The following is a 24,597-nucleotide window of genomic DNA, read 5'->3' as shown; positions in this document are numbered from 1 at the left end:
TCGCCAGGAGTGGCGGGGAGCAACAGGTCTGTGCCCCCTCCTCCCTCCGCCCGTGTGTGAATGTGTCAGGCGAACAAAGGGGCTGAGCGCGGCCCCGCGCCCCCTTCCACATCGCGGCCGCCCGGCCCCCTCCGCCAGCCCAGCCCCTGCGCTTCAGCCATTTGCGTCGCCTGCCCCCGCCTCAGCACCCCCCCCTCCCCGCCTCTCCTTCCCCGCTTCCCCCCGCCGGCTCCCGCTCCGGTGGGCAAAGCGGCGGGGCTGCTGGGCTGCCAGCAGCGAGGCGGGGCGGGGCGGACGGAGCTTCCCCAGAACGACGCGGGGACCGCCGGCCGTCGCCGCAAGGTAAGTCCTGCCCGCACGCCTGCCTTGGCAGGGGGCGAGCAGAGAGGCAGCGCGGCGACGGGCCGGGATGGGGGACGTGCCCGTCCCAGGGACAGGGCACCCGCAGCGATCCCGGGACGTGCCTGTCCCCGCTCCCGGCCCGCCGCCGCGGAGCCTCCGGGGAGGACTGGTGCCGATGTCTGCCAATAGCTGAGGTAAAAACCGCGACGCGGAGCCATGGTAGCCGTGTGTGTGTGCGTGCGTGGATTTGGAGCATCATAAGGTTTAATCGTGCTTTTCTCTTCCCTCAGTCCCCCTTAATCCACGTCCACTGGGCAGGAGGGAGGCCGGGCATATTGTCCGTTTTCCATGTGTCGCAGAAGAGAGAGCTGATGCCTGCGTATTTTTTTTTTCTTGCTGACCTATTAAAAATCTGAATGAGTCTTTACACCAACGTTTAGGGATGTTTAATAGCAGTAGATTGCTTCCCGCTATAAATTCGTCATGGTGTGCTTCCCCGTCCTACTAGAACGAGGCGAGTGGTGCAAGCCCTGGCTGTACACGCACACACACGCACACGCACACACACGCGATTTTGCAGGATGGAAGATTCCTGAGGCAAAGTCCTACTGAGTTTCATTTGTATGAAGCCAGTAGGTTTTTATGTCTGGTCCTTTAAAGCTACAAAAAGCCAGCTCCCAGCCCCAAAGTGACATGTAGCACAGAAAATTATAGTATTCAATCCTATAGTCCAACTTTTTTTACCCATCAAGAAAAACAAACAAACAAGCAAAACAACCAACCAGAACCCTCTATAAAGAATATTCTTTAAAGCTTTTCCACAGCAATTAAGTGGAACAATAGAAAACTAGAACAAAAAGCTAGAAAAAAAAAAAGTAGGACAATAAAAAATAGAATAGCAATAAAATAGAACAATCCTTTTATATGATCTGAGGAGCTAAAGATCTCCTCTGTTGTTCAGAGACTTAACCATCTGTCTCCCAAAAAGGAATTAGATGGAATGTTTATGGAAAATAGAAAAATATAGAAAATAATAATTAAATTGTCACTAGTATTGACAAAGCAATATTTCCTCCCTGGTTTAAGTCTCTGGCCCATCCTGCCTGTTCTGCATTCTCCTTTTCCAGGGCCCATCACACAGCATTTATTCACTCTTTAATTAGGACATCCACTGCATGCCAATGGGATCCTCCTGTCATCCACTGCTAATGGCACTGTCTGATGACAACCTGCCAAAGAGCTGAGGACTGGTCCCTTGCCTGTCCCAGCTCCCACCTGCTCTGCAGGGACTCTCTGCTGGCAGCAGTGGCACTGAAGTCAATGGTGACACTTTTAGGAGCTGGAGTTTGCAGGACTGCACCTTGGCAAGAGACTGAAATCCTCAATAGCTTCCATTCTTCAGCAAATGCTTTGCTTGCATCGCTTTTCAGTGTAACAAATAGGCCAAATAGGTGGACAGATTTGAAATGTCAATAAATATTAGAGCACCATTATTTGGCAGGAACATTCAATGAAAGCCATTAACTGGCTTTACTATAGTAAAGCAGGATTATAGTATTTAGGGCTGGCCTAGGTTACCGTAGAGACAGTGATGTGGTTAGATGACTGGATCTAGATCCTGCTTACTGAGAGCTTTGGCATCCTGTAATATTCTATTGCAAGAGGATATTGGGGGCAGCTAGGTGGTGAAGCAGGGTATAATAAAACATAGAAAGAAATCCTGTAAATTCTTTTAAAGTAGAAATTTAAACATTTTTAAATTTTTTTTTTTTGGTCTTGCATTAATTTTGGTGTTTATCCCTACTGAAATTCAGAGATGCTGCAGCATTGCAGTTAAGAGGCTGTTTCTTCTCTGTGAACAGAAGCTGAGAAGTAATTTTATACCACTTCCAAATACCAGTTTTAAAAATTATCTAATTTTCATTGTATTTGATTTCATTAGCCTTCTTGAGACATGACATTTTTATGTCTGCTGTTTTACTTTTCAATGGGATTGTCATAATCTATTCTTTCTGCTTCATTTTTTGCCTCTGTGTTGTTTGTTCAGACAACAGACATGATTAGTTCCTTTCACTGAAGAAGAATTACTTTATAGCAGTTCAAGATTTGACAACCAGATTAACCTGACCTATGATTGAGCTGTCACTGAGCGGGAAGGGACCCTGCTCCTTTCCTAGCTTGGGCCATACATTCCTGCCTGCTTCCTTGTGCCAGCACTCGTAACCACGTGACAGTACAGTGAATGGATAGAGATGTTGGCTTCCTCCTGCAGTTAATTAAGCAAACACCCAGTTTACTTTTGTAGAGGTTGGCATTGCAAGTAGGGCTAGCCCTGTGACCAGTGTGTTTAAATCTGTATGTAACTCTCGGCAGAACCGGGCCCATACATGCTGTGTTCTCCTTAAGCAGTGCTTAAAATTCTGTAGCTGTTTCTCTGTCCTCATCCTAAAATGCTCCTTGGATGTTAACTGGAAGTTTTTGCTTTGAGAGAATTACAAGACTGGGTCAGTGTTCTAAGTGGGTGATTGAGTGTTAATTCAAAAAGGAGTTGGTTAGGTCCTTTGTTCTGCATTGCATGTTTGGTACTTTACAGTTTCCTATACCTCATCAGCAAAGATGGCAGGAATTCATGATTGGTTAAGCCAGTTCATTTAATGCAAAATAAGCTGAAGGAAAATCCAATAGTTCTACAGATTTTGCACCGTGTGTCAGAGGGAGAAGAAAGATGTGTCACATAAATGCTTTTCAGGTGTGATGTTTCATGAGCTGCCGTTGCTGTGCCTCTGGCTAAAACAGATGGGTTGACAGCCTTTTTAAATTCACTCGGAAACACGCCAGAAACCACAACCTTTCCATATAAATCCACGTAAGTTGGACAAGCAGCTTCCATGCTGTTATGTTGTCTGCCACAACATGATTTGCATTAATTAATAGTATTGAAGTTATTTTACATGTACACATTCACAGATTAGCACAAATTGTTGTTTTTTCTGGACACTGATTCCCTTGAGTATTTAGGGAGCAGAGTAACCTTTGCATGTGGATCTCTAACTGCTGGAATGCTCCTGAACTTCTGAATAATTTCAGACTATCAATGTGTCAGAGATATGCAATGATATTATTTTTTTTTTCTTCTTCTTTTTTTTTTTTTTTCTTGGAAGTAGTTATGTTTTCCTCTCCTCTGGTAAGCAGGTTGGAAGAACAGGCTCTAAGCGCTGGAGATAAACTATTATTTCTGTGACCCATATTTTAAAGTGTCAGACAGCAAGAACCAAAAGCCAGCCCTTTGGTATAGGAATGGCAAGTGAACAACAAAAGTTCTAATTCTGTCAAAGGCAAATCTCTTCATGGGAGAGCTGTCCTCTTATCCTGTAGCTTTCTTTTGTCTCTCCTTTACTGCAGCTCCCTGCATTGCCTCAGTTCCAAAAGAAAGCTACTGTACACATTTGTATGTACAGTGTAGGAAATCCAGATGCTCATGAAGTTAAATAATAGGAGTTAAATAATAGGAATTTTTTCTTGACTACAACAGGGATGGGATTTACAATAAAGTCAGACTCTGGCCTTATCTAAAAGCTCTGTGAAACTTGGGTGGAAGTTTCTAGCTGCAGGCTACTAGCATAAGCCTCATTCTTTCCAAAGCCATGGAAGCGGACAGTACACAGACAACGTATTTCTTCTTTAGTAACAACTGATAACAGAGTCCTGAAGGAGTTTGGTTTTCACAGTAGATGCAGAAACAGTAAATGTCATTTGAGTGTGTTGTTCTGTGAGCTTTGTGGTTAGTTGGTGCCATGTGTCCTGGGAGGTTTTACACTGTGATATAGGAGAAGGAGGGCAAAGACTGTTCATGTGCATTTATATGATAAAATTCACTGGTGCTGCTTCCCATTGGTCTGGATGTGGTCTGTACCACTTATTCTCTGTGACAGAAGACCAGGAGGCTTTTATGATGGGCAACAGAATTGCAAGGGTCCATTAGATTGTTAGCTGAATGCCTGGACAATATCTCTGCCAAGACATTTTGTAGCCTTAAGGATAAATAAAGATTTCTATTGCACCCCCAAAATGAGGCAACTTTTCAGAGTACAGTGGCTGAAAGGTCTCAATATCTGCTTTGAGGTGGTGTTGTTTATGTGTTCCTAAAATCTCTCCCTAGTCAGAAGTAACCAAACTTTAGGCTTCTAGGTGAAATATCAAAATCTCAAAATGGTCAAGAACCACAAACAAGTACCCCTGAATCTGTGCTTCTTCTCATGCCTTCCAAATTATAACTATAAAACCAAACACCTCTCTGCCTCACACCCTGATTTGAAGGTCTTAGTTCTTACTTCAGGTCCTGACTCTCTTCAGCTCTGTTCAGACTGCCACCTAAAAAATGCAAGAATAGCACTGTGTCTGTCACAGGTGAAGCAGGTTTAAATGCAGGTATTAACAAGCTTTTATCCTGTAGCATTTGAAAAGGATATGTTTGAATCATAGGTTAGTCAACCAAACTACAGTCTTTAAATCTACCCTGTGTCAGGAAGTCCAAAAGCAGATGGGGTATTCCTGAAGCACCCTTCATGGTTGTGCTGCCAGTTTTTGTCTCCTCAGAAAGAGCATGAATCATCTTGGGAAAACAGAATTATGCCAAGTCAGCAGGTATAAAAATGTAGAAGACAAAATAGTTAAGGCCAAAGTGAGAAACAGTATGTATTTCTTCAAGGTGTATATATATAAGTCTTCAAGGTAGTCAAGATGATCCATCTAACACCTGAATTTCCATCCAGGTCATTGGCCAAAAGAGGGAAACCATATAGGTGAGAGATGGATTATTTGAGCGGAACAATGCTTTGACCTAATTGAGCCAGAAGTTATTGGCTTGGTACAGGAGTAAAATTCTTTGGCCTGTTCTCACAGGAGTAAGATTAGATAACCGGGCAGTCTTTTCTGTCCCTTAAATTCAGGCATCTTAACTGTTACCTATCTGCCATGTTAAATGGGGAAAAAAAAATAAATATTGTGGGTGATATTGAATAGCTTGCACTAAATTATAAATGTAAAAGTTGAGTATAGTCAGAGAAATCAGTGCAGCCAGAAAGCTTTTGCCTGAACACCCAAGCTCAGCATATGAAATTCACATTATAGTAAAAAATGTTATGCATCCAATGCAGAAAGTGTCAGGCCATGGAAATAAGAGTATTTTAATAGAAGACTTTTATTTCTGTCTCAGACTGGCCAGCAGCCATTACCTTCTAGTAATGTAAACAGCATGCATTACAGTCAGTTTTCTTCCTTTCTTCAGTCCTGATAACCACCTGGAGTAGCCTCATGTTTTGTTAATCCCTCATTTACATAGTTGCTGCTAAAAACATTCCCATTGCTTGGTGAAATCTGTGCTGACAGCCTACAGATATTTCTGATAATAAAGTCTTGCCACAAAAGTACCTATGACTCTATCATATGTTTCTGCTTTGCAATCAGACAAACTGTTTTTAAATCCTAGCACAAGCTGTGATGGCTTGGATCTCCAGGCTGTAGAACTCACCCTGCCCCATCAAAGGCAACGGGAAAAAGTAGAGAAAGTTCCCTTTCATCAGGGAACAGAACACAGGATTATTATTCTTCTCCATCAGTGACATTTTTTATTGTTTCTGTGAAAAGTAGAACAGCTTTAGTCTGAAGGAGATTAACCCTTCTCTCAAAGTCTTGATGATTGGGCACTCAGTTGACATTTGGGGATTTTAATTTTGTCAGACAAAGGAAAGAGCAGCAGTAAGTTTCCCATGGGGTTGGGTCAGAGCTCTAGCCATTGTAGAGAAAGGCGAAGTAGCAGCAAGAGTACTGCTAGCTTTTAAAATAATTTAGGTTGATTTTGGAGAGGATTCCGGGCTGAAGCAAATCAAGAACCAACAGATCCTTGATGGCTCAAGTTAAGCACTTCATTGCTGTAGTTAGCCCTTGGTAGCTCTTGTGTGCTGGTTTTTGAGGATCTGAATCAATGGGCATCTAACTGTATGGGTTAATACATATGGGTACACAACCTGTCCATATGTTCCACATTCCATTCCAGTAGCTGGTTACAGGTAGATCAGCAGTACTGTACAGCTCAGACACACAACATCCATCTCTGCCCTTGCAGGAGAACTGGGTGGCGCATGCCACACACAGATCCCAGCCCACCATTCCTTGTAGGAATATGGCCTCAGGCCTGCCCTGTGTCTCTTCACTTTGGCCTGGTTTCCATGAAATAATAAATAAAAGAAGTCAGACTTCCATGAGTCACAGTTACAGGCCCAACAGCCGATTCTACCAGCAGCATTTCTCCTATGGTAAATAGAAGTCTCTGCAAGCTAATCCTTTTTCTTCTTTCAGATTAGGGCTGTCATGCTGGAGAGTTGTTTTTTTTGGTGCTGGTTTAGGTTTGTTTGTTTGGTTTGGTTTGTTTGTTTGTTTTTTTCTTCTATCTGATCTGGCTGTCTTAGGTCTTGTATCTTTGTTGCATTGCCATCTGTCAGATTTAACTGCCCTCAATGTCAGCCTTTGCCATGTCTAGCGTTGTGGCATGTCTCTCCATCTTTGAATCTAGTCCAAAGTCTGTGTAGAGAGAATGTCTGCAGAAGCCTGGAGCTATTTTATAAATCTAACTAGATGTAGTGTAATTTTTAGCTACAGATAGGGTGACTGTAAACCTTAAGTTTGAAAAAGTATCTGGGCAAAGAAACAAAATATTATCTCAAAAGTGAGGAGGATGCCATTCATCATGTATCTGAAGGACCTCTGCCTTTCTAAGCATCACTTAATTAATCAAGTAATCAATGAGCCTGTTTAGTCTTTAAAACTGTTTGGCTTTTTTTCCCTTAAGTACCTGATTTAGAGTTTGTCTGGAAAAATATATGGTTTTGTTACTCCTTCCTCTAGAAGTTTTCCTTTTACTTTCTGTCATTGGCAAGAGTCTCAGAAGAATGAGATTTTGTTGGCTTTCCTTTGAAGTCTGTTGTTACTTCTTAAATTCTGTCTTTCTCAAGCACAATAGTGACATATTCTGGCAGATTTCTGTTGCTTTGAGCATTTCAATCTGTATGTCCTTTCCATAATGATACTAAAAGCAAAATCCAATTTTATCTTAAGTAAGAAATTTAATTTCCTGTAAACATATTGTCCCAGCTTCTGTATTCAGTGTGATACATAGCAGGTGTGTTGCAGAAATGCAGTTCAAGAATGGAAATCAAATGCTTTTCTGGAATGCAAAATCAAGCCTGACTCTTATTTTCAAAATCTGTCTGAAGAAATCTGCTGGTTTGCTTGACTTGGCTTCCCAGTGAATATCCTCCTCCTCCTTTATTAGTACCATCATTGCCAAAGCAATCTCAGAGACTTTGAACATGTTTGCAATTATTTATTTGTTGACAACATAGTTTATTGCTGAAAAGCATTTCTGCAATCAACATTATAGCAGTTAACCAGATTCTCAAATGAGGCTTTTAATCATCACAAGCTGATGCTTTTCTTGAAGTCAGTACTCCTGGTCTATGGCAATTTTCAGAATTTAAGGTCAGAAAGGATCACTAGATAAACTAAGTCTGCTCTTGTCAAATTTCATTCTCCCTGCAATTACATTTGCCCTCCAGCAAGGCACACACTCCCAGTCTCCTCCATCAGATGTGAATAGGAGTCTTCCCATGTCAGATCAAATGTCCACCAAGCCCAGCATCCTACCTCCCACATGGAGCATTATCCAGTATTGAAATAAGCATATAGCAGCATAAAAATGCGTATTTCCATGTGGGATACTACTTTATCTGTGAATATTAGTATTTTGACCATTTTCCAGCTCAGAATCCTCCTAAGATGAATGTAGTTTTAGTGGTTATTTTGTATTTGTTTACCTTCAATAGATTTTCCTTCCTTGAGCTAATTCTTCACTCTCCTCACCAATTCATGTGAACTTTCAGTATCCACACCATGCCGTGGTAGTCTTTCACCCCCCCAGTAGTTTACATATTTTGTTTTGTTTATGCTTCAACCTCTTGGTTTGTTTACTCTTTCCCCACCAAGACCATCAGATTTTCATGTGCTCACACTTGTGCACAGTCATCAAGTCACAGAGCAAACATACCTGACCCTGAAGAAGTGTCAGCACTGCATTTCTCAGGCTGACTAAGGCTTGCTCTACCTGTTCTCCATGCTATTGGCACAAGCCACCTTCTTTCCAAAGCCATGGAAGTGTGGCTGTGAGGTGGTGCCTAAGCTAGGTATCACCTTTTTGCTTGGGAGTTAGCTCAAGACTGGCATACACTGGAGACAGAGTAAGCTTATGTCTGGTTGCAGGGTGCTGTTGTGAATCTCTCACTGGAGTGTTTTTCTATAGCTCTTAAATAATTTGGTACTTTTCCCTGTCCTCCTAGATTTTTAAACACTACTTTCAAAATGTAAAGCCTGGACCATCCATCCATCCGTCTGTCTGTCTGTCTGTCTGTCTGTCTATCTATCTATCTATCTATCTATCTATCTATCTATCTATCTATCTATCTATCTATCTATCTATCTATCTATGTTCCATTGCAAACCTACTAATGCTGTAGATGAAAGATAACCTTTTTCCTACTGCTGCTCCTTATTTCCCAGTATACACAGGCGTTCAAGGACTGCATTAATCCTTTCAGCTGTAGCTGGTATGTTATATGCAGCTGTTCATCTAGGGCAGTGTTAGTTGTGTCCAGATATGATGAAAGTAACCAAACTTCTGTTTCTGACAGATGTGTTCATGTGCTTTTACCTTATACCTAGAACTGTAATTATGATGCCGTCTCTAGAACTAGCAATTCTCCATAAAAAGGTGTTTTGTTTTTTTTAATTCCATATGGTATATAGTGCATTAGTGATGAAGGCATTACATCAGCCCTGGTGTTTTCCTCAAAGATATTGTAATTGCTCAAAACCTTATTTCTGACAGTTCTGGTTTTACTAGACTTTCTTTCTTCTAAGAGAGATTGGAGAGGACTTGCACTTTTGCTGGATTTTGCTTTGGTGGGTGTGTTATTTCCTTTTTTTTGGTGTGACAACTCCTGAGGGACACTGGTCCTCTTTCTGAGGAGTCTAAACTGGAAGGAACTAAAAGGTAGTTTCCTTTTTAGGGAATGTTTGCCTCTATGGATATCACTGTTGGAAAACCCTTTCTCAGGTCGTAATTGTTTAGAATTTGTATATTTGTAGTTAAGATTTGCTTAATACTGATTTCATCAGGCTTTTGATAATATTTTTACTATGACTTACTTCCTCTCTCTCTTTTCCCCCACCCAGACATGCACACAGCCTTTTCTTCCTCTGATGAGGAACTGCTGCCCACATGTTCCTTGTGTGGTCTGTAATCATAAGCTGCACTTCTTATGTATTTATTTTTCTTTATGGCTATGTGGAAGTTTTTCAGTTATGAGATAAAAACATCCATACGTCAATTACATGTTTTGAGAAAATTACAGCACCTTGAGAGGTCACAAGAAAAGCTGCATAGGCAGCTTGAGTGCAGATGCAGTACTACAAAAGACATATATCCAGTAGGCAGGGCAGGACACTAGGATTGTATCTTAACCCCAATTTTGAGCACTCCTAATTTTAAAAAAGAGAAAGAAAACTGTATTCTTCCTGCAATTTTTCTTGAGGTGGGCCATTTAAAGACAATTTTTTTCTTACAAGCAGGAGGTTAATCAAGCAATCATGATCTAGAGTTTAAATCTCTAATAGTATGCAAGATTTCAAGTGCTGCAAACTCTTTCAGAGAACTGGTATCATTGTTTATGCTCCAGTTGTTCTCCTCAGCTAGGAAGAGAACATTTTTTAAACCCAAATTTCACAGGTCTGCTCAATAAGCAGGAACACAACAGGCCATTTTTATGAATATGCAAACCTCTCTATACTTGACTCTGCACTCCAGAAGATTTTTCCTTCTCCTGGGCTAAGCTGGATGTCTTCACTCTGCTTGATAGTCCTAGCCAGTTCTACTTTTAACAGTCGTATTTTAGTTTTCAAAATAAATACAAACCATGTTTTCTCTCTTTTGATGATCCTGTCTCTTTGGGCTCCTTAATGATCTCAATCAGATGACATCCATATCCCAAGGGAATTCTCTGCTGGGATAAAATTTGGCAATACAAGTTTTTACAAAAGCATTTTCTGGGCAAAGCTGGAGGAGAATGGCGTTCTGTCAGTTCTGAACTGGTGTAGTGTCTCTGTGGAGGATAGCATGCTTATGTAAATCAAAGTTGCTTATGAGAGGGAAAGCACTGGTTGTTATTTACCCTGGGACCAAGTCAGAGTATATTTCATTTGTGAACTGGAGAGCCAGTAACCCAATTCCTCCCACACGTGTACACTCCCCAGAGAAAGTGGGTCTTGCTAGAGAACAGGGTTTGGGTCAAAGATTATTCGTACTGCAGAAAAATAATAGAGAGAGAACAATGAAAAACAAGCATTTAATTGGATTTTATCAGAACTGCCAAATGAAAAGTGCCAGGAAACTTTACCTGCAGCTCTTCATTATACAGTTCCTCTCTCAGAAAAAGCTACGCCTTATCTGTACTGTTGCTTGAGCAATGTCTCGCAGCATCTGAGGTTGGGGGCAAGCATCCAGGATATTGCAAGTGTGTCATTGCCAAGTCTGTAAATACAATTCATGTTTGTTGGCAGTTCCTCTGTCCATTAGCATTACATCATCCCTAGACCAAACCCATGATAATGAAAACAGTTTCAGTCCAAGTAATTTAGCTTCTGACTTAAAAGTCCCCAGTATAAAAGGTGTTATCAGTCCACAGATGATATGTTCTCTGAACAGCTTGCTTCCTTTTCCAGCACCTATCCCATTTGCGAGTTTTGAAAAAGTGCTAAAACCAAGTTTGTTTTAAGCCAAACAAGACTGCTAGGAGCTCAGATCCTTTTGAATCAGCACAGCTATCAAATAACTTCTGTGATCCTGTAATTTTTCAATGCTCTGTGTCATCAGAACAGCAATGCAGCTCATTGATCACTGTAAATAAGAAAACAATGAAGAAGGAGTTCAGTATTTTATTTCCACCAGCCCCTTTCAGCTTCTTCCTGTTTTATACTAATTCCATGACCTTTTGACTCAGATCAGTCAGATTGCTCAATAATGGAAAGGTTCCACAGCTACTTAGCTGAATTGTTTTTTCAGCTTTTTATTTATTTATTTATTTATTTATTTCACTCCTAAGCTTTGCTTTCAGCTAGACAGAAGTCCTGAGATTTCTGGAGCAGTTATTGCTCTGACATTGACAAAGTCCTCCAAACCCTTGTTTAGGTTTTCTAAGTCTTAGCTTCCCTACAGAGTTCCTTGTTGCCTAGATTGTATGGGATACCTTGATTCAAGTCCTCCTCATGCTCAGCATCAATTTCAACATGTCCATGGTGGTTGGCTTTAAATATACTCAAAGACAGTTTTCTTCAAAATTCTGCTGCTTGCTGTTAGCAAGCCATACCATCAGTCCTTTTTCCTTCCGATTCCTTAAGAGGATGTTAACACAGGTGTTTGTTAGATCTATAGTGGCTGGCAGCTTCTTAAGATTTCAGTGTCAAGTCAAACTTCTAAGCCAAGTGAATAAGGGAAAAGATATGATTACTGTTCTTGAGGAGGATCTTACCCTTTTTATTTTCATTACCCAGGAAAGTTGAAAAGATAACTTTGGATGCTAGTTTTATCAACTTTGAATACTCTAATTGGCATCAAATATTCTAATTCTAAATTCTAATGTTAATTTTTCTTCAAGACATGATGTAGGAAATACATTTCACCATAAGGAGATATTATTGGTGTTACAGTTACTGTTTTTGACTTCTCACATTTCTCTTGCAATATCAAGCAGTAGACTGAGAGCTTGGTACTATCTGGAGCTACTCATTCTTTTTTGTGGAGGTGGAACATAACTAGGAGAAGTGAGGTATGTCTGGATCCAGGGAAGATCATAATACTACAGCAACAGGGGAAAGTATATTATCACCCTTTGAACGTTCATGATTGAAGAGGTCAAGCTATCCACAACTGTAGCAAATTAATGGTTGAGTATCAAGGCATTCAGCCCAAGAAAGAGCAGTGGAGAGTCAAAATGTTTCAATTACCTTCTTATGTTACAAATTATATACTAGTAGCAGTTTTCTTACTATAACAGTAGATCAGAGTTTGGCATTCTAGGTGTTTTTCTTAATCGACTCCATATGACCTTTGTCTTTTTGCCAGTGTCAGTTACAGTAGCTGCTCTCATCATCAGGGCTCTGGAAGGCCTGGAGCAGAAAGATTAATCTTTATGTCTACAGCATAACAAATCAGAATAAAAATGGTTACATGGTGAATTCAATGCTGTTAAGACTCAATGAAAAACAACTTCACATCATCAGGGATGCTGCCCACTTTAAGCTATTAATTAATTGATATCTCTTCCACAGACACACTGAATGTACTGAATTTCTCCTTATTTAGTTAAAGCTGCAGAAAAGAAGGCAGTAAACCTCCTGATTTTGGGTCCAGACCTCATGAAATTTGCTACTAAGACTATTCAAAGTTCGTAAAATGTCATAGGAAGTTCCTAAGGGCCTGATTTTTAAACACCCAGATAAGAAATACAAAATTTGTTAAACATACTCATTCTAGTAAGGAATTTTAAACCTTGTTTAAACCTTACTATGACCTCAAAGGCTCAAATATGTAGAAATCAAACCTCAGTATTATTTATTGTCTTACTGAATGTTATCAAATGTAGTAGAAATCCTTCACAGGGCAAGTGCACAAAATAAAAAACCTCTAAGAGAAGACCGATGACGTAATTAAATTGAAGTTTGCTTACACAAATATGGGCTTCTATGTTTCATGTACCCAGTGTCAGGAGTTTCCAGACAATGTCACCTACCAATTATGCTTTCATTTTAAAAAAACCAAACATCAAAAAGTTAGATTTTCCTAATATTAATTTAATAGATTAAATATATAATTTCTGCTGAAAGGAAGTCAGAAGGCATATTTTACATAGAAATTAATGTTCCTTGAGGACTGTGAAAAACATGCCAATGGGGATTTTAATGGAAATTAATAACCTTAAAAATAGAATCAGAGCTGCAGATACTTATTAAATGAAATTACGTGCATTTGGAAAATTTTCCTGTGTTATTCATCAAAACTTAAACCAAGGCTGGGAAATTAATAAACAAACAGGGCTTTGTCACATTCTAAAAACTACATTTGTGAAATGAAAATACAACTGGGTGGTGACTGTGCTGACAGGGTCTAACCTACTTACAGCCATGCCCTGTGGCCTGCCATTTTCCCAGAAGAAACTTCATGTTCTAATTATCTATTGTGATTTTTGCTTGCTTCTACTTTTAATTAGCAGAAGCCATAAATCTTTCAGACATGAACCAGTCCCTGTGAAGTCTGATTTATATCTTGCTAATGCATTACAGCTACATATGCTGTCACATCCATGTCAGCTTGCTTTTGCTGTAGCAACAACAACAACAACAGAATTCCTTTGATGTATTTTGTAAACAATAAGAACCTGTTAGCATACTTCTGGTCACTTTAAGATAATATAGACATCCTGTTAAAGGAAACATAGCTCTGATTGTCCCAAACTTCTGAGTGAACTGAGAGTATATTGGTTTTAAAACTAACCAACTTTTTACACTTTCTTTTTAACAGGGGTAATGCTTGTGAGGAGCAGTGATATGAAGAAACCTTCATGAAGGTCATGTAAACGAAAACTTGGCTAGTGAGGAATCTCCTTCCAGAATAGACTGCAGCCACGACGTTCCATTGAAATAGTTGCACAAGGTGAATAAATTATGATAGTACTCCGAGGTATCTGTATTTAAAGGACATTTTTCCTCATTGCCCAGGACGGTGTGGGGACCATTTGTCATGAAAAGGACGCTGCGTACCCAAACTACTTAACATTTTTGCATAGCAACAGAAAAACCAGAATTGGTTTTTAAGGTGTTGAGGCGCATCTCGGGGCGATTGCCCCACTAGAAAGAGGTGAGGTTTTCGGGGGGTGAGCTAGCACAGTTATCCCCGGGCAGCTGGAGGCAGCAGATACGCAGGGTGGATCTTCCAGGGAAGGGAGAGGCGCGGGTTTAGCCCCGGAACCAGCGACAGCCCCGCCTGAGAACGGCGGCTCTAAGTACTAAGCCGGAGAAGCGAGGGGGCGTGTGGGGCGGGCCGGGCGGCGGGAAGCTGAACGCTCTGCGCTCTCCCCCGCAGGTGATGGCCGTTCCGCGGCGGCCGGCAGCGCTCCGCAGAGGCGCGGCGCGGCGGCGGCGCAGCTAGCGCGGCTCCATGGAGGGCAGCGGAGCGGCGGAGGCGGCGGAGGAGAGCGGGCCCGGGCACAGCCGCCCCCCGCCGCCGCCCCCGCCCACCCCGGCCGGCCCCTGCGGCTTTAGCTCCTCCCTGTGCTTCAGCGCCGCCGCCGCCGAGCCGTTGCCTCCCGCCGGCGGCGGCCGAGTGGTGGAGAACCAGTGGGAGATCAACAACACCGCCGGCCAGCCGGAGGAAGAGGAGGAGGAGGCGGTGGGGACGCGGGAGCGGCCGGCGGAGGAGCCCGACCTGGTGATCGAGGTGTCGGGGCGTCGCATCCGGGCGCACAAGTCCGTGCTGGCGGCCAAGAGTGACTACTTTCGCGCCCGCGCCTCACGGGACGTCCTGCGGGTGAAGGGGGTGAGCTACGGGGCGCTGCGGCTTCTCATCGACTACGTGTACACGGCCCGCATGGGCGAGGTGCGGCACGACAACCTGGCCGAGGTGGTGAGCGGAGCCCGCGTCCTGCAGATGCCTTGTGCCCTGCACTGTGCCGCTGAGGCCATGCGCGCCCAGCTCCGCCTCGACAACTGCTACCAGCTCCTCTGCCTGGCCAAGAAACAGCGGCTGGCCGAGCTGCGGGAAGCTGCCTACCGCTTCATGAGTGACCACTACCTGGAGGTGCTGCGGGAGCCCGCCGTCTACGGGCGCCTCAGTGGCACGGAGCGGGATCTCATCCTGCAGCGGCGCATGGAGGCCGGCCGGCCCTGCTTGCTGGTGGCGGAGGTCAGCGATGCCTTTGAGCGGCCGGGTGGCAGCAGCCGGCCCCAGAGCCGCGAGAGCAGCCGGCCGCAGAGCCCCTCCTCCGTGGTGTCCCTGGAGGAGGGCGGCTCCCTCATCCACTGCTACCAGGAGGCCAGTGGCGAGTGGCGGGTACTGACGCGCTTGCCCGAGGAGGCCAATGCCAAGGGCTGTGCCATGTGTGTCCTCCACAACTACCTCTTCCTGGCAGGGGGCATCGCGGCAGGGCCGGCGGGCAGTGAGCCCCGGGCACGCCTTTCTGACAAGGTCTTCTGCTACAACCCCCTCACTGACACCTGGAGCCAGGTGCGGCCGCTGGCTCAGCCTCGCTCACAGCTCAAGCTTCTGGCCCTGGACGGCTACCTCTATGCTGTGGGGGGCGAGTGCCTCTTCACTGTGGAGAGGTATGACCCACGGGCTGACCGCTGGAGCCCTGTGGCACCGCTGCCCAAGGGTGCCTTCGCTGTAGCTCACGAGGCCACCACTTGCAACGGGGAGATCTATGTGTCGGGGGGCTCCCTCTTCTACCGACTGCTCAAGTATGACCCCAAGCGTGATGAGTGGCAGGAGTGCCCTTACAACAGCAGCCGTCGGCGCTCTGCTGACATGGTGGCCTTCAAGAGCTTCATCTACCGCTTCGATGTGAGCAGTGGTCGTGGTGGGGAGCAGGGCCCAGGTGGTGGGACTGGCGGTGGTCTCGAAGTTTTCCGGTACAACACGGTGGCCAAGCGCTGGAGCCAGTGTGCAAGTCTGCGGCCCAGCAGCGGCCCCATCCAGCCTTTCCGCTGCGCCCCCCTGGGCAACACCATCTACTGTGTCAACCGGACTGGCACCCTCCGCTTCAACCTAGCCCAGGATGGTGAGGTGGAAGCAGATGGCGGGCTCAAGGGCACCTTTGACGGGGAGCTTCTTAAAGCTCCCTTGGATGCCAAGGGTGTCCTCCTACCCTTTGTTCTCACCCTGCCTGAGAGGCTGGACAAAGCAGGGGACCAGGAAAGCTCCTTCCCGCTGTGAGGTGGCCAGCCTGGCTCTGGCCTCCCAAGCTGTAAGCTGGGTTGCAGCTGTGGGGGACCCACAGTCTTCCCTCCTATAGAGGGGACCTTCTCTGTAGAGGGTCTGCAGAGAGAAGTGGCTCCCCCTTTCCTCCTCTTTATTCCCAAGGCATTGAGCTGGAGCCACGTGGATGTAACATGGTTTTGACTCTTCTTGTGTTTGCTGTGCTTTGTGTGAAAAGCCAAGCACATGGAAGGAGAAGCTGCTATAAAGGATAATCTCTGGATTATGTTTGTACCATTCCCAATATGAGAAAAACTTTTTTACACCTGGATTTCTAAAAACTTCCTGACAGCAGTGTTGTAAGGGGCCATTACTGTTAGTGTTGGTCGCATGTTTACATATAGTTGCAATCTGGGCTGGGCCTTTTCTGCCATTTGTTTTCTTTCTCCCCGGGGTGGATACCAAGGGGTAAACATTGCTGGCAATGTAGCTTAGCTGCATTTGTTTTTATGTTAAACCAACTATTTCCTGTGTTAAAAAAAGTATAGGAAGATCATCTCCATCACAGCCTTTCATTTCTGGTGCAATAGAGGGTTTAAGGAAGACATGGCACTGTGTGGTCCCAGGAATTTCAACCACAGCTGATTTAAGAGATACCAGACTTCAAGTTTTCAGTACCACAAACATATGCCACGTTTGTATTTGGAATACAAAAAAAAAAAAAAAAAAGGCAAGCTGCCTTTTAAAATGTGGTATACTATAGCAGATAGGAAATGTTGGGATGTTCTTTATTTGAAAATAAAAAGCCAATGGGTTCTGTATGAAAATACATCATTTTATTATCTTTTTTATAAGAGATTTAAAATTATAACAAAACCGAACTGAAGCTGTTCAGGCTGCAACTGATTGACATGACCATGTATGCCACTAGAGTTAGGGGAAACATTTACTACTTCAGCTGCTCTTTCATTAATTGCAGGTCAAGGAAAAATAACCTAAACCAAATTTCAATTCTTTGAAACTGCAGACAGCTTAAATGTTTCACTTGTAAGTTCAGTATCCTGTGGCAAGAGGCTTTTCCAACTTAGTGCAAGACCATCCAAGGACATGGAAAATAGGAATGCGCTACTCACATTGATTATATTGTGAACTAGCGTGATGTTAATTCTCTATCTTTTGATTAAGAGCCTGCTTTATTTTGATTTAGTGTTTGCTATAATCAGTAAGTCCTTGTTAATTGCACTATGTGTTGATAACATACCCTGTCACTGGGATTCTGAACCACCTGAGTGCTGTTTGTGGAGCAGCATCCTAACGAGATGAACTGTACAAAGCTTCTTCCTGCCTGTGGAAAGTTGGAGCACACTTTTTAACAAGTTACTTAGAACTGGAGAAGTGTAAACTGTCTGTATGGACAGACTATATTGAAAAGGGCACTTGCATTTTTTAAAATATATTTTATTTAAAAAACAAACAAACAAACAATAGACAAGGCAAATGTTTTAGCTTTACAGTAAAACACTGAAAACCTTTCCTGAAAAAAAGAACCAGTTTTTGCTGTTGCAGTTCCGCCTGGAACTGGCACGGACTGTGGAAGGGAATTGTTTATATTCAAAGCTCTAGAGTAGTTTCATAATTTAGAAAGACATAGGGGCCTTACATCAAAGAAGGCAGATCTTGTGCTTCATTAAGATGTTTCTGTTAAACAGGACATGAGCATTCCTAAACATTATTACTAGCTCCAAAGGAAGGCAGCAGGCTCTGTCCTAAGAGACACCATTTTCACAAAAGAGTGAAGTTTATAGATACTTCTTTCCTTCACTTCCATGTTTGTTTGGGTTTTTTTACCTTTTCTCCATCTGTCTTGCACAGGGTTTTAATGCAGCTGATCTGATTAGCCATCCTATAGAAAACAGTGGCCCTTTCCTAAAAGTTCTTAACCAAGCAAGTCTATTCCCTACTGAGCTAATTAATGCATCACTTAGGTAGGAGCTGTAGGCTGGCAGAGTGTGACCCTTTTCTTAGCCTCAGTACAGGTTGATGCAGTGGAATCTAACACCACAGATGGCATATTCATTAGTGATTCACAAAGAAATTGTTATTTTTCACTGAAGGATGGACTTAATTCTCAGACAAGAATCCTTGGAAATGCTGACTGTAAATTACAGCTTTGCAGCTTGAGCAGGAAAGAAAAAGGATGTATTTGCCTTCAGCATCATTTTTATGTTAACTGTAGAAATATTGCAGGCTGTGTAGTGAAACACATGCATACTTAAACTAAAGACATAAGTGTTAGGCAAGATTTTGAATTAGTGGAGTCACCGCAAACACACAAGGAAGAGTCTGTTTTATCTTACAATTTCATAGATCAAAATACTATGTAGTATAGTTCTTATACTACAGCATAGTGAGGAATCAAGCCAGCTCTTGCATTCCTGTTAAGCATTTTCATTCCTGCTAATGCATAAAAATGCTTGTAAATGCTTCTAAATTGCTTTCAGGAAGGAACAGATCACTTAGTCCAGTATCTGTTGCTGTACAACACGAAGAAATATATTTGGACATAATCTTCACAGTAATAAGTGTTCTAGGAACCTGCAGTGGTTTGTATTTTTGCTAGCTCCTATTGCTAGAAAAGGTTGAATCAAGTGCTTACGCGCTTTCACTGTTCACAGTGTGAGGGCAGAATCTGGTCTTCATTAGTAGCTGTCTGTCAAACCTGTTTCCTTTGTACACTCTTTGCATAATCACAGCCTGATGATTGACAACAGAGGCATGTTTCTAGCCAGATTTCCTACTCTGTGGCCTCTGTTTCCTCCCTGGTAAGCCTGAGGCATGCTTGCTTAGAGTTGTTTTTTGACCTGGTTATATCTTCGGCATATCCAAAAAAACCACACCACCAAACTTGGGTACTAAAACCAGACTTATGTAGACTTCAGGCATTGAAGACCAAAAATGTCACCCCAGAACTCTCCAGTTTAACTTAACTGATCAACCACTGTCCCTTTGACGTGTGGAGGTGCTGAGCAGTTCCCCTCCACCCATTCAGAGCTGCTCACCTCTGAGCGGTTATCTACCAAGCTACTGCTTATGCTCCTTTGAAACAAGGTGATGAGATACCCAGCAGCCACGGGTGTGATACGGTGTTATGGTACAAACTAAAGGACCAGGCCTCCCTCAAATTGTGTTTGCCTATGTTTTGCTTTTAAAACAGAGCTATTGTATCTAATAGCCAGAAGGGTACTGTGTTTGCATGGGAATATGGAGATTGTATTTTCAGCCTGCAAGGATTCAATCCAGATCTCCCACCACCTGATTGGCAATGGACTGAAGAACTTCCTGGAGCTAATCCCTGATCTCTAAATATTTTTTTTTGCATTTTGTATTGTACATTCATTGGCTAAAAATCTCAGAAATTATCCAGGTAGGTGGATTCAAACTTTCATCCTCATTGAGTGATCTGAGACTAGATGGAGACACAGTCCTCTCTGCTGTCTTTCTGTTCCATGAATCTCTTGGTCCCCTTCTCTCAGTTTTAACAGGATATGGAGGAGATAATTTTTCTGCTTCCTCCTCCCTACAGTACTCCTGTTCTCAGAGTCATCTACTAGAGGATGTAGGCTTGAATTCCCTTAAGTTGAGTAAGGACTGAACTCAAGCCTCCCACTTCACGTGTGTGTGTTCTCAAATCTAGATGACTATTTAGAAGCAGAGTATTGGGACCACCTCCTACAGCTCAGTTTCAGGGATGAACCTCATGCATATCCTCCAAAAGCACACATAGGCTTCTGCACCTTGAATTCTGGCTAGATTCCAGGCTCCAGCTCCTGAATGGGTAATTCAGGACACATTTAGTACATGTTGGTGCAATTGGGCAAGTTTTATTCTGTGAAAGCTTTTCCAGACAGGCTCTGTGTTTTGGGTTGCCCTGAGCTGAGGGACTCCGTGCACTGGACTGGGAGGCCAAGCATGTAATTTGAATTCTTCTCAGGGGCAATGCCTTGGTAAAGAGGCCTTGCAGTGCCTAACATGGAAATGCTGAAAGCCTTCATTGCATCTGAAACAAAATCCCTGCTTCAGTGAAGAAACAAGCCCACTTAGCAAATGTGAATAACAGATGGAACTTTACTCTTTCCATCTATTAAGTGGTTCCATAAAAAAATATTAATTGCAGCAAAGGCATTTGTACAAATTCTGTTTACACTTGGAAACTGAGTCCAAGGAATAATTGGCAAAAGAATAATGCCTGTTTCTGATCAAAACAGGCACTGTTAAACAACATGGGAAGGATGATAATCTTACCCTGTTAATGAATAAAGTTGTGCAGTAGCTGATGTAAATTCTGTCCACAAAAAAATTTCTTTGTAAATAAGTACCTGGTAAAGTACAAAGTGGTAAAATAATAAATTATTCACATGAAAGCTGTAACTCTCCTGTGCTGTTTGACTGGCTCTCGGAGTGTTTTATCCTGATTATCGCTTTTCATGAGTGTCCTATGGCTTTTTCTGCCTTATGGCATCCGTTCCATTGACTGCTCCATAGATGTGTTACCCTTCATTATCACAAAGCTCAACAGAGGTACGGGGAGGATTTGCTTTGTGTCTTTACTGATGTGTAGTGCTTTCTACTTGAATGAACCCAAAGGATTTAGACAGAATTGTATCTTTGGGCTTATTTGTGAGTGGTGCTTCTCCTGGGAAACTTAAGAAAGCACAAGAAGGGGAAATGGTGGTAGCGTTGAGTAGTTGTAGTAACAAGCATTTAATGAATTTCTTTTTTTGTCTGCCATTATTCTGTGCATCAGACCTACACTGGTTTTAACAGAACATCTCTGTGTAGCTGTTACCAGTATGAGCCTGAGTACCATTGTAGCAAAATGTTTTTATTTAAGTACATTTATTGCCTCAGTTCCTACTCTGAGATAATGAATAGTTTGTAATAGTTCCACACATACAGTAGATTACTGGAACTATTCTGACTTTACATTACTACTACTAAAAGCAGAGATTGATACACAAGCTTAGTAAAATCCTGCACTCAGAATATATAATCACACACTTCTCATTTGTTTTGGTCTACGAAATGCTGAGAGCTGCTGGAATGAACCATCAGTATTGGGAATCAGCAGGCTATTTGGAAGGCTTTCTAACTTTTGTAAATTACTCAATGGAAATAAGTGGGAATGCGGGGCAAAGGGATAGGAGGAAAGAAAGGAATTAGGAGTCAAAAATATGTACTATATAAATGCAGTTGAAACAAGTGAATAGCAGGGAAGGGAAACCAGAGTTGGGACTTGAGACAGTGATGCTTACTGGACCATTTTTTCCAAATATTTCTTAAATAGCCTGAGTTTTTACCAGTTGTGTTGTTAGTCTTACCATTTTGCACCTACAACGCATTCTCTAACAACTGTGGTGTTTAATAAGCTACTTTTTGCAGGAGTCTTATACTTTGCCTTTTAGTCGTAGTAGATAAACCTTGGACAAATTTATGAAATCATGAAATAACCATGTCAATGCTGCCACTTACAACAGATTAACTAATGCAAATCCTGTAGACACTGTTCACAATTCAGGTGAAATTATATGTATAACTGATGTATTAACAGTTTCATTTTGGAATTATATATACATAAAGCTTTTTATGTACTCAAACTTACACTGTAATGAAATAAATACATACAAAAAGCTTATGTTCCCCCTTAGGGCTTTCTGGGTAATTGGTGTTGTTTGTCATCTGTCCAATCAGTAACCAGTATTATATTTGTTCTTCTAAATCAAAGACAAAATTATATGCATTTTCACAATGGAAATGTTTAGGAAATTTTTCTAAGGCTAAGGAAAAGTGCGTATTTTCCTTTCACAAGTACCCTTGGTATTTGGAACATGAAATATTCTGCAGTGAAAGCACTTTCCTAAGTGCAGATTAGCAGAAGCTCCAGCTAATTTAATTTTTGCTTGCTTTTTTTTTTTTTCTCTTTTTTCTTGTCAGTATGTTAAAATACATCATTTATCTTAAAAGTTACATGTAGGTGTTCCCAGAATACACTCATGTCTTATGTCACATGTCAGATTTTCGGCTGGAGTAGATTTACATCAGTGTAAGTAAAAGCAGAATCAAACACAACTTGAATGACATACTTTGTCTCCTACTTATTTTCTCATCAGATAATTTGTTTGAAAAGAAGTCATACAACCTGTTTGAACACTCCAAGGTTCAAAGAGAGACAAGGTGGGGTTGGACGTGGTGTCATTTCCATTCTTTCCTTAGCCACTCCAACATGCAGGGTCTACCATGCAAGCTTTCTTGTGTTTTCTTCAGAATGGCCACATTCTGCTGCTGCTTAAACAAGGCTGTATCTGGAATAACTCAACCAGACCTCTTGGATTGCCAGAAAACTTGTTCCATTCAGCCTCTGAGTTTTGAGTCTGTTATAAATGACTAGGAACCTTCACAGAAAAATAAAAGCTCTTATAGAATAAGACAGGCAATCACTACCTTGAATGCATTTGTTTTATTTCAACTTCATTAGAACATAAATTCCTTAACTCTCATTTTTCTCTGTCCCATGAACTAGACACTAGTACGTACTCTTGCCTTCTTCACTGAACATTTTGCACCTACGTCTCTTAGGATGCCGAGGCCCCAAACTCAAACTTCAGATATATCCACCATTTGGTAAATGATGTAGCAGGTTCAATAGCTTGTGCCATGTCACAAGATTGATTTTTCAGTTCTGAAACACTGAAACCAGCAGTTTTAGTGCAAAGGATTTGGGTTTCAAAGTCCTCCTGATTTGGGTGTACAGGATCCCCTGTTATCATCTATTTCCAGGTACAATGCATCACTTATGTCCATGTATTGGGTTTCGAAAACCATAAAATATTTTGTATTAAAACATCTGGAAGCAGATGGTGTTGACTTGTATTCCCCGGAACACAGAGAGTCTTGCTGGAAAGACGAATCTGCTTCTGTTCCCAGACTGCACAAGCAGACAAGAAGTCATGTATACTGGGGAACTCCCATGTCCTACCGAGTAATTGCCCAGTGTAGAGAACAACAGTGTCATCAAACATGGGTTTACAGCCTAGGAACAAATGTACCCAGTGTGGGTGGGGACAAAGGCAACTCAAATTAGTAACTCTTAATACTGGGACTGTACCCAGAAACAAATCCCATTCCTGGTTCAGGGTAGTGTTGTCTAGGCATCTGTAAACAGAAGAGAAAGCAGTCATAGACCAAAAAAAACCCCTATGTGGCTAAAAGTAGGTCGGGGAGCAATAGGCATTTATTACTCAGATGTGGCAGTACCTGCAGGCTTCATTTTGAAATGAGTGTGGAGCATCTCTTAAATACCCCCTGGAGCAACTTCTAGTGAGCGCGCTGAGCTGCCAAGGGCAGGGAGCACAGCCTGACCCAACAGTGACACCTGTGTGGCAGGTCATTCCAGCAGCAAGCAATGACAGAAAGGAGCTGAATGAGCGTCCTCGGAATGACAGCTGTCCTGACGGGAACTCCAGGGGACTGGGAGAGGAAACAATATACCCCTGGTGGTTTCATGCCATGCCCTTCATTGCTGTGCTTTTTGGTGTGCTGACAGCACCAGTTCTCAAATGAATTCCCCAGTGAGCAGCTTATGCATAAAGAGTTTTGAAAGTGATACCTTTTTATCCTCCTCATTTTAATTTTTTTTTTCATTTTTCTTTCTGTTTTCGCTCTTTTCTATTTTCTTTCTCTCATGTAATCCTTTTTTTCCCCTCTCTTTTTCTTCTCTTTCCCTTTCTCTTTCTCCATCCCTACCCGCCCCCCCCCCGGCCCTGTCCTCCAGCCTTACTTTCTTTGTAGATTGTGCGTATTTCTCTTTGCTTGAACATTCCAATAGGTCATACAGGGGGTCTGTTAATTTAGAAGTTACATTTTGGGAACCAATGAAACTCCCTTTCTGCAGGAGGCAGGCTTTCCTTCCCTAGCCTGCTATTTTTTCCCACAATAAAGCCCTGTCTCCAGATCAAATGAGGAAGTCTTAATCCATCTGCTTTTTGAGAGAATGGCACAATAAACCACGAGCTTTTTGCTTTCTAAGGAAATAAAGTTGTGAGCAATTCAATTAATCATAAGGCAGACTTAAGGCAAGACCTGTGCACCTTTTGTTAAGTTACTGTGCTTGTAGTCACTGCAGG

General features: G+C 42.5%; 1 protein-coding gene and 1 long non-coding RNA gene across 2 annotated transcripts; both read left to right on the top strand.

The window, feature by feature from the left end:
• The first annotated feature begins 250 nt into the window (after positions 1–250).
• On the top strand, positions 251–14,643 carry LOC127383240 (uncharacterized). The gene is made up of 3 exons (XR_007889141.1): positions 251–342; positions 14,027–14,158; positions 14,588–14,643. It is a non-coding gene; the product is annotated as an uncharacterized LOC127383240 (long non-coding RNA).
• A 19-nt stretch (positions 14,644–14,662) lies between these two features.
• KBTBD11 (kelch repeat and BTB domain containing 11) lies at positions 14,663–20,838 on the top strand. The gene has a single exon (XM_051615828.1). It carries the CDS (start codon positions 14,663–14,665, stop codon positions 16,433–16,435), a length of 1,773 nt encoding a protein of 590 aa, XP_051471788.1. The 3' UTR covers positions 16,436–20,838.
• The last annotated feature ends 3,759 nt before the right edge of the window (positions 20,839–24,597 follow it).

Source organism: Apus apus, chromosome 3 (genome assembly GCF_020740795.1).
Source record: "Apus apus isolate bApuApu2 chromosome 3, bApuApu2.pri.cur, whole genome shotgun sequence".
NCBI classification, from domain to species: domain Eukaryota; kingdom Metazoa; phylum Chordata; class Aves; order Apodiformes; family Apodidae; genus Apus; species Apus apus.
The sequence above is the reverse complement of the archived record's forward strand: the minus strand, read 5'-3'. Positions and strand labels throughout refer to the sequence as shown.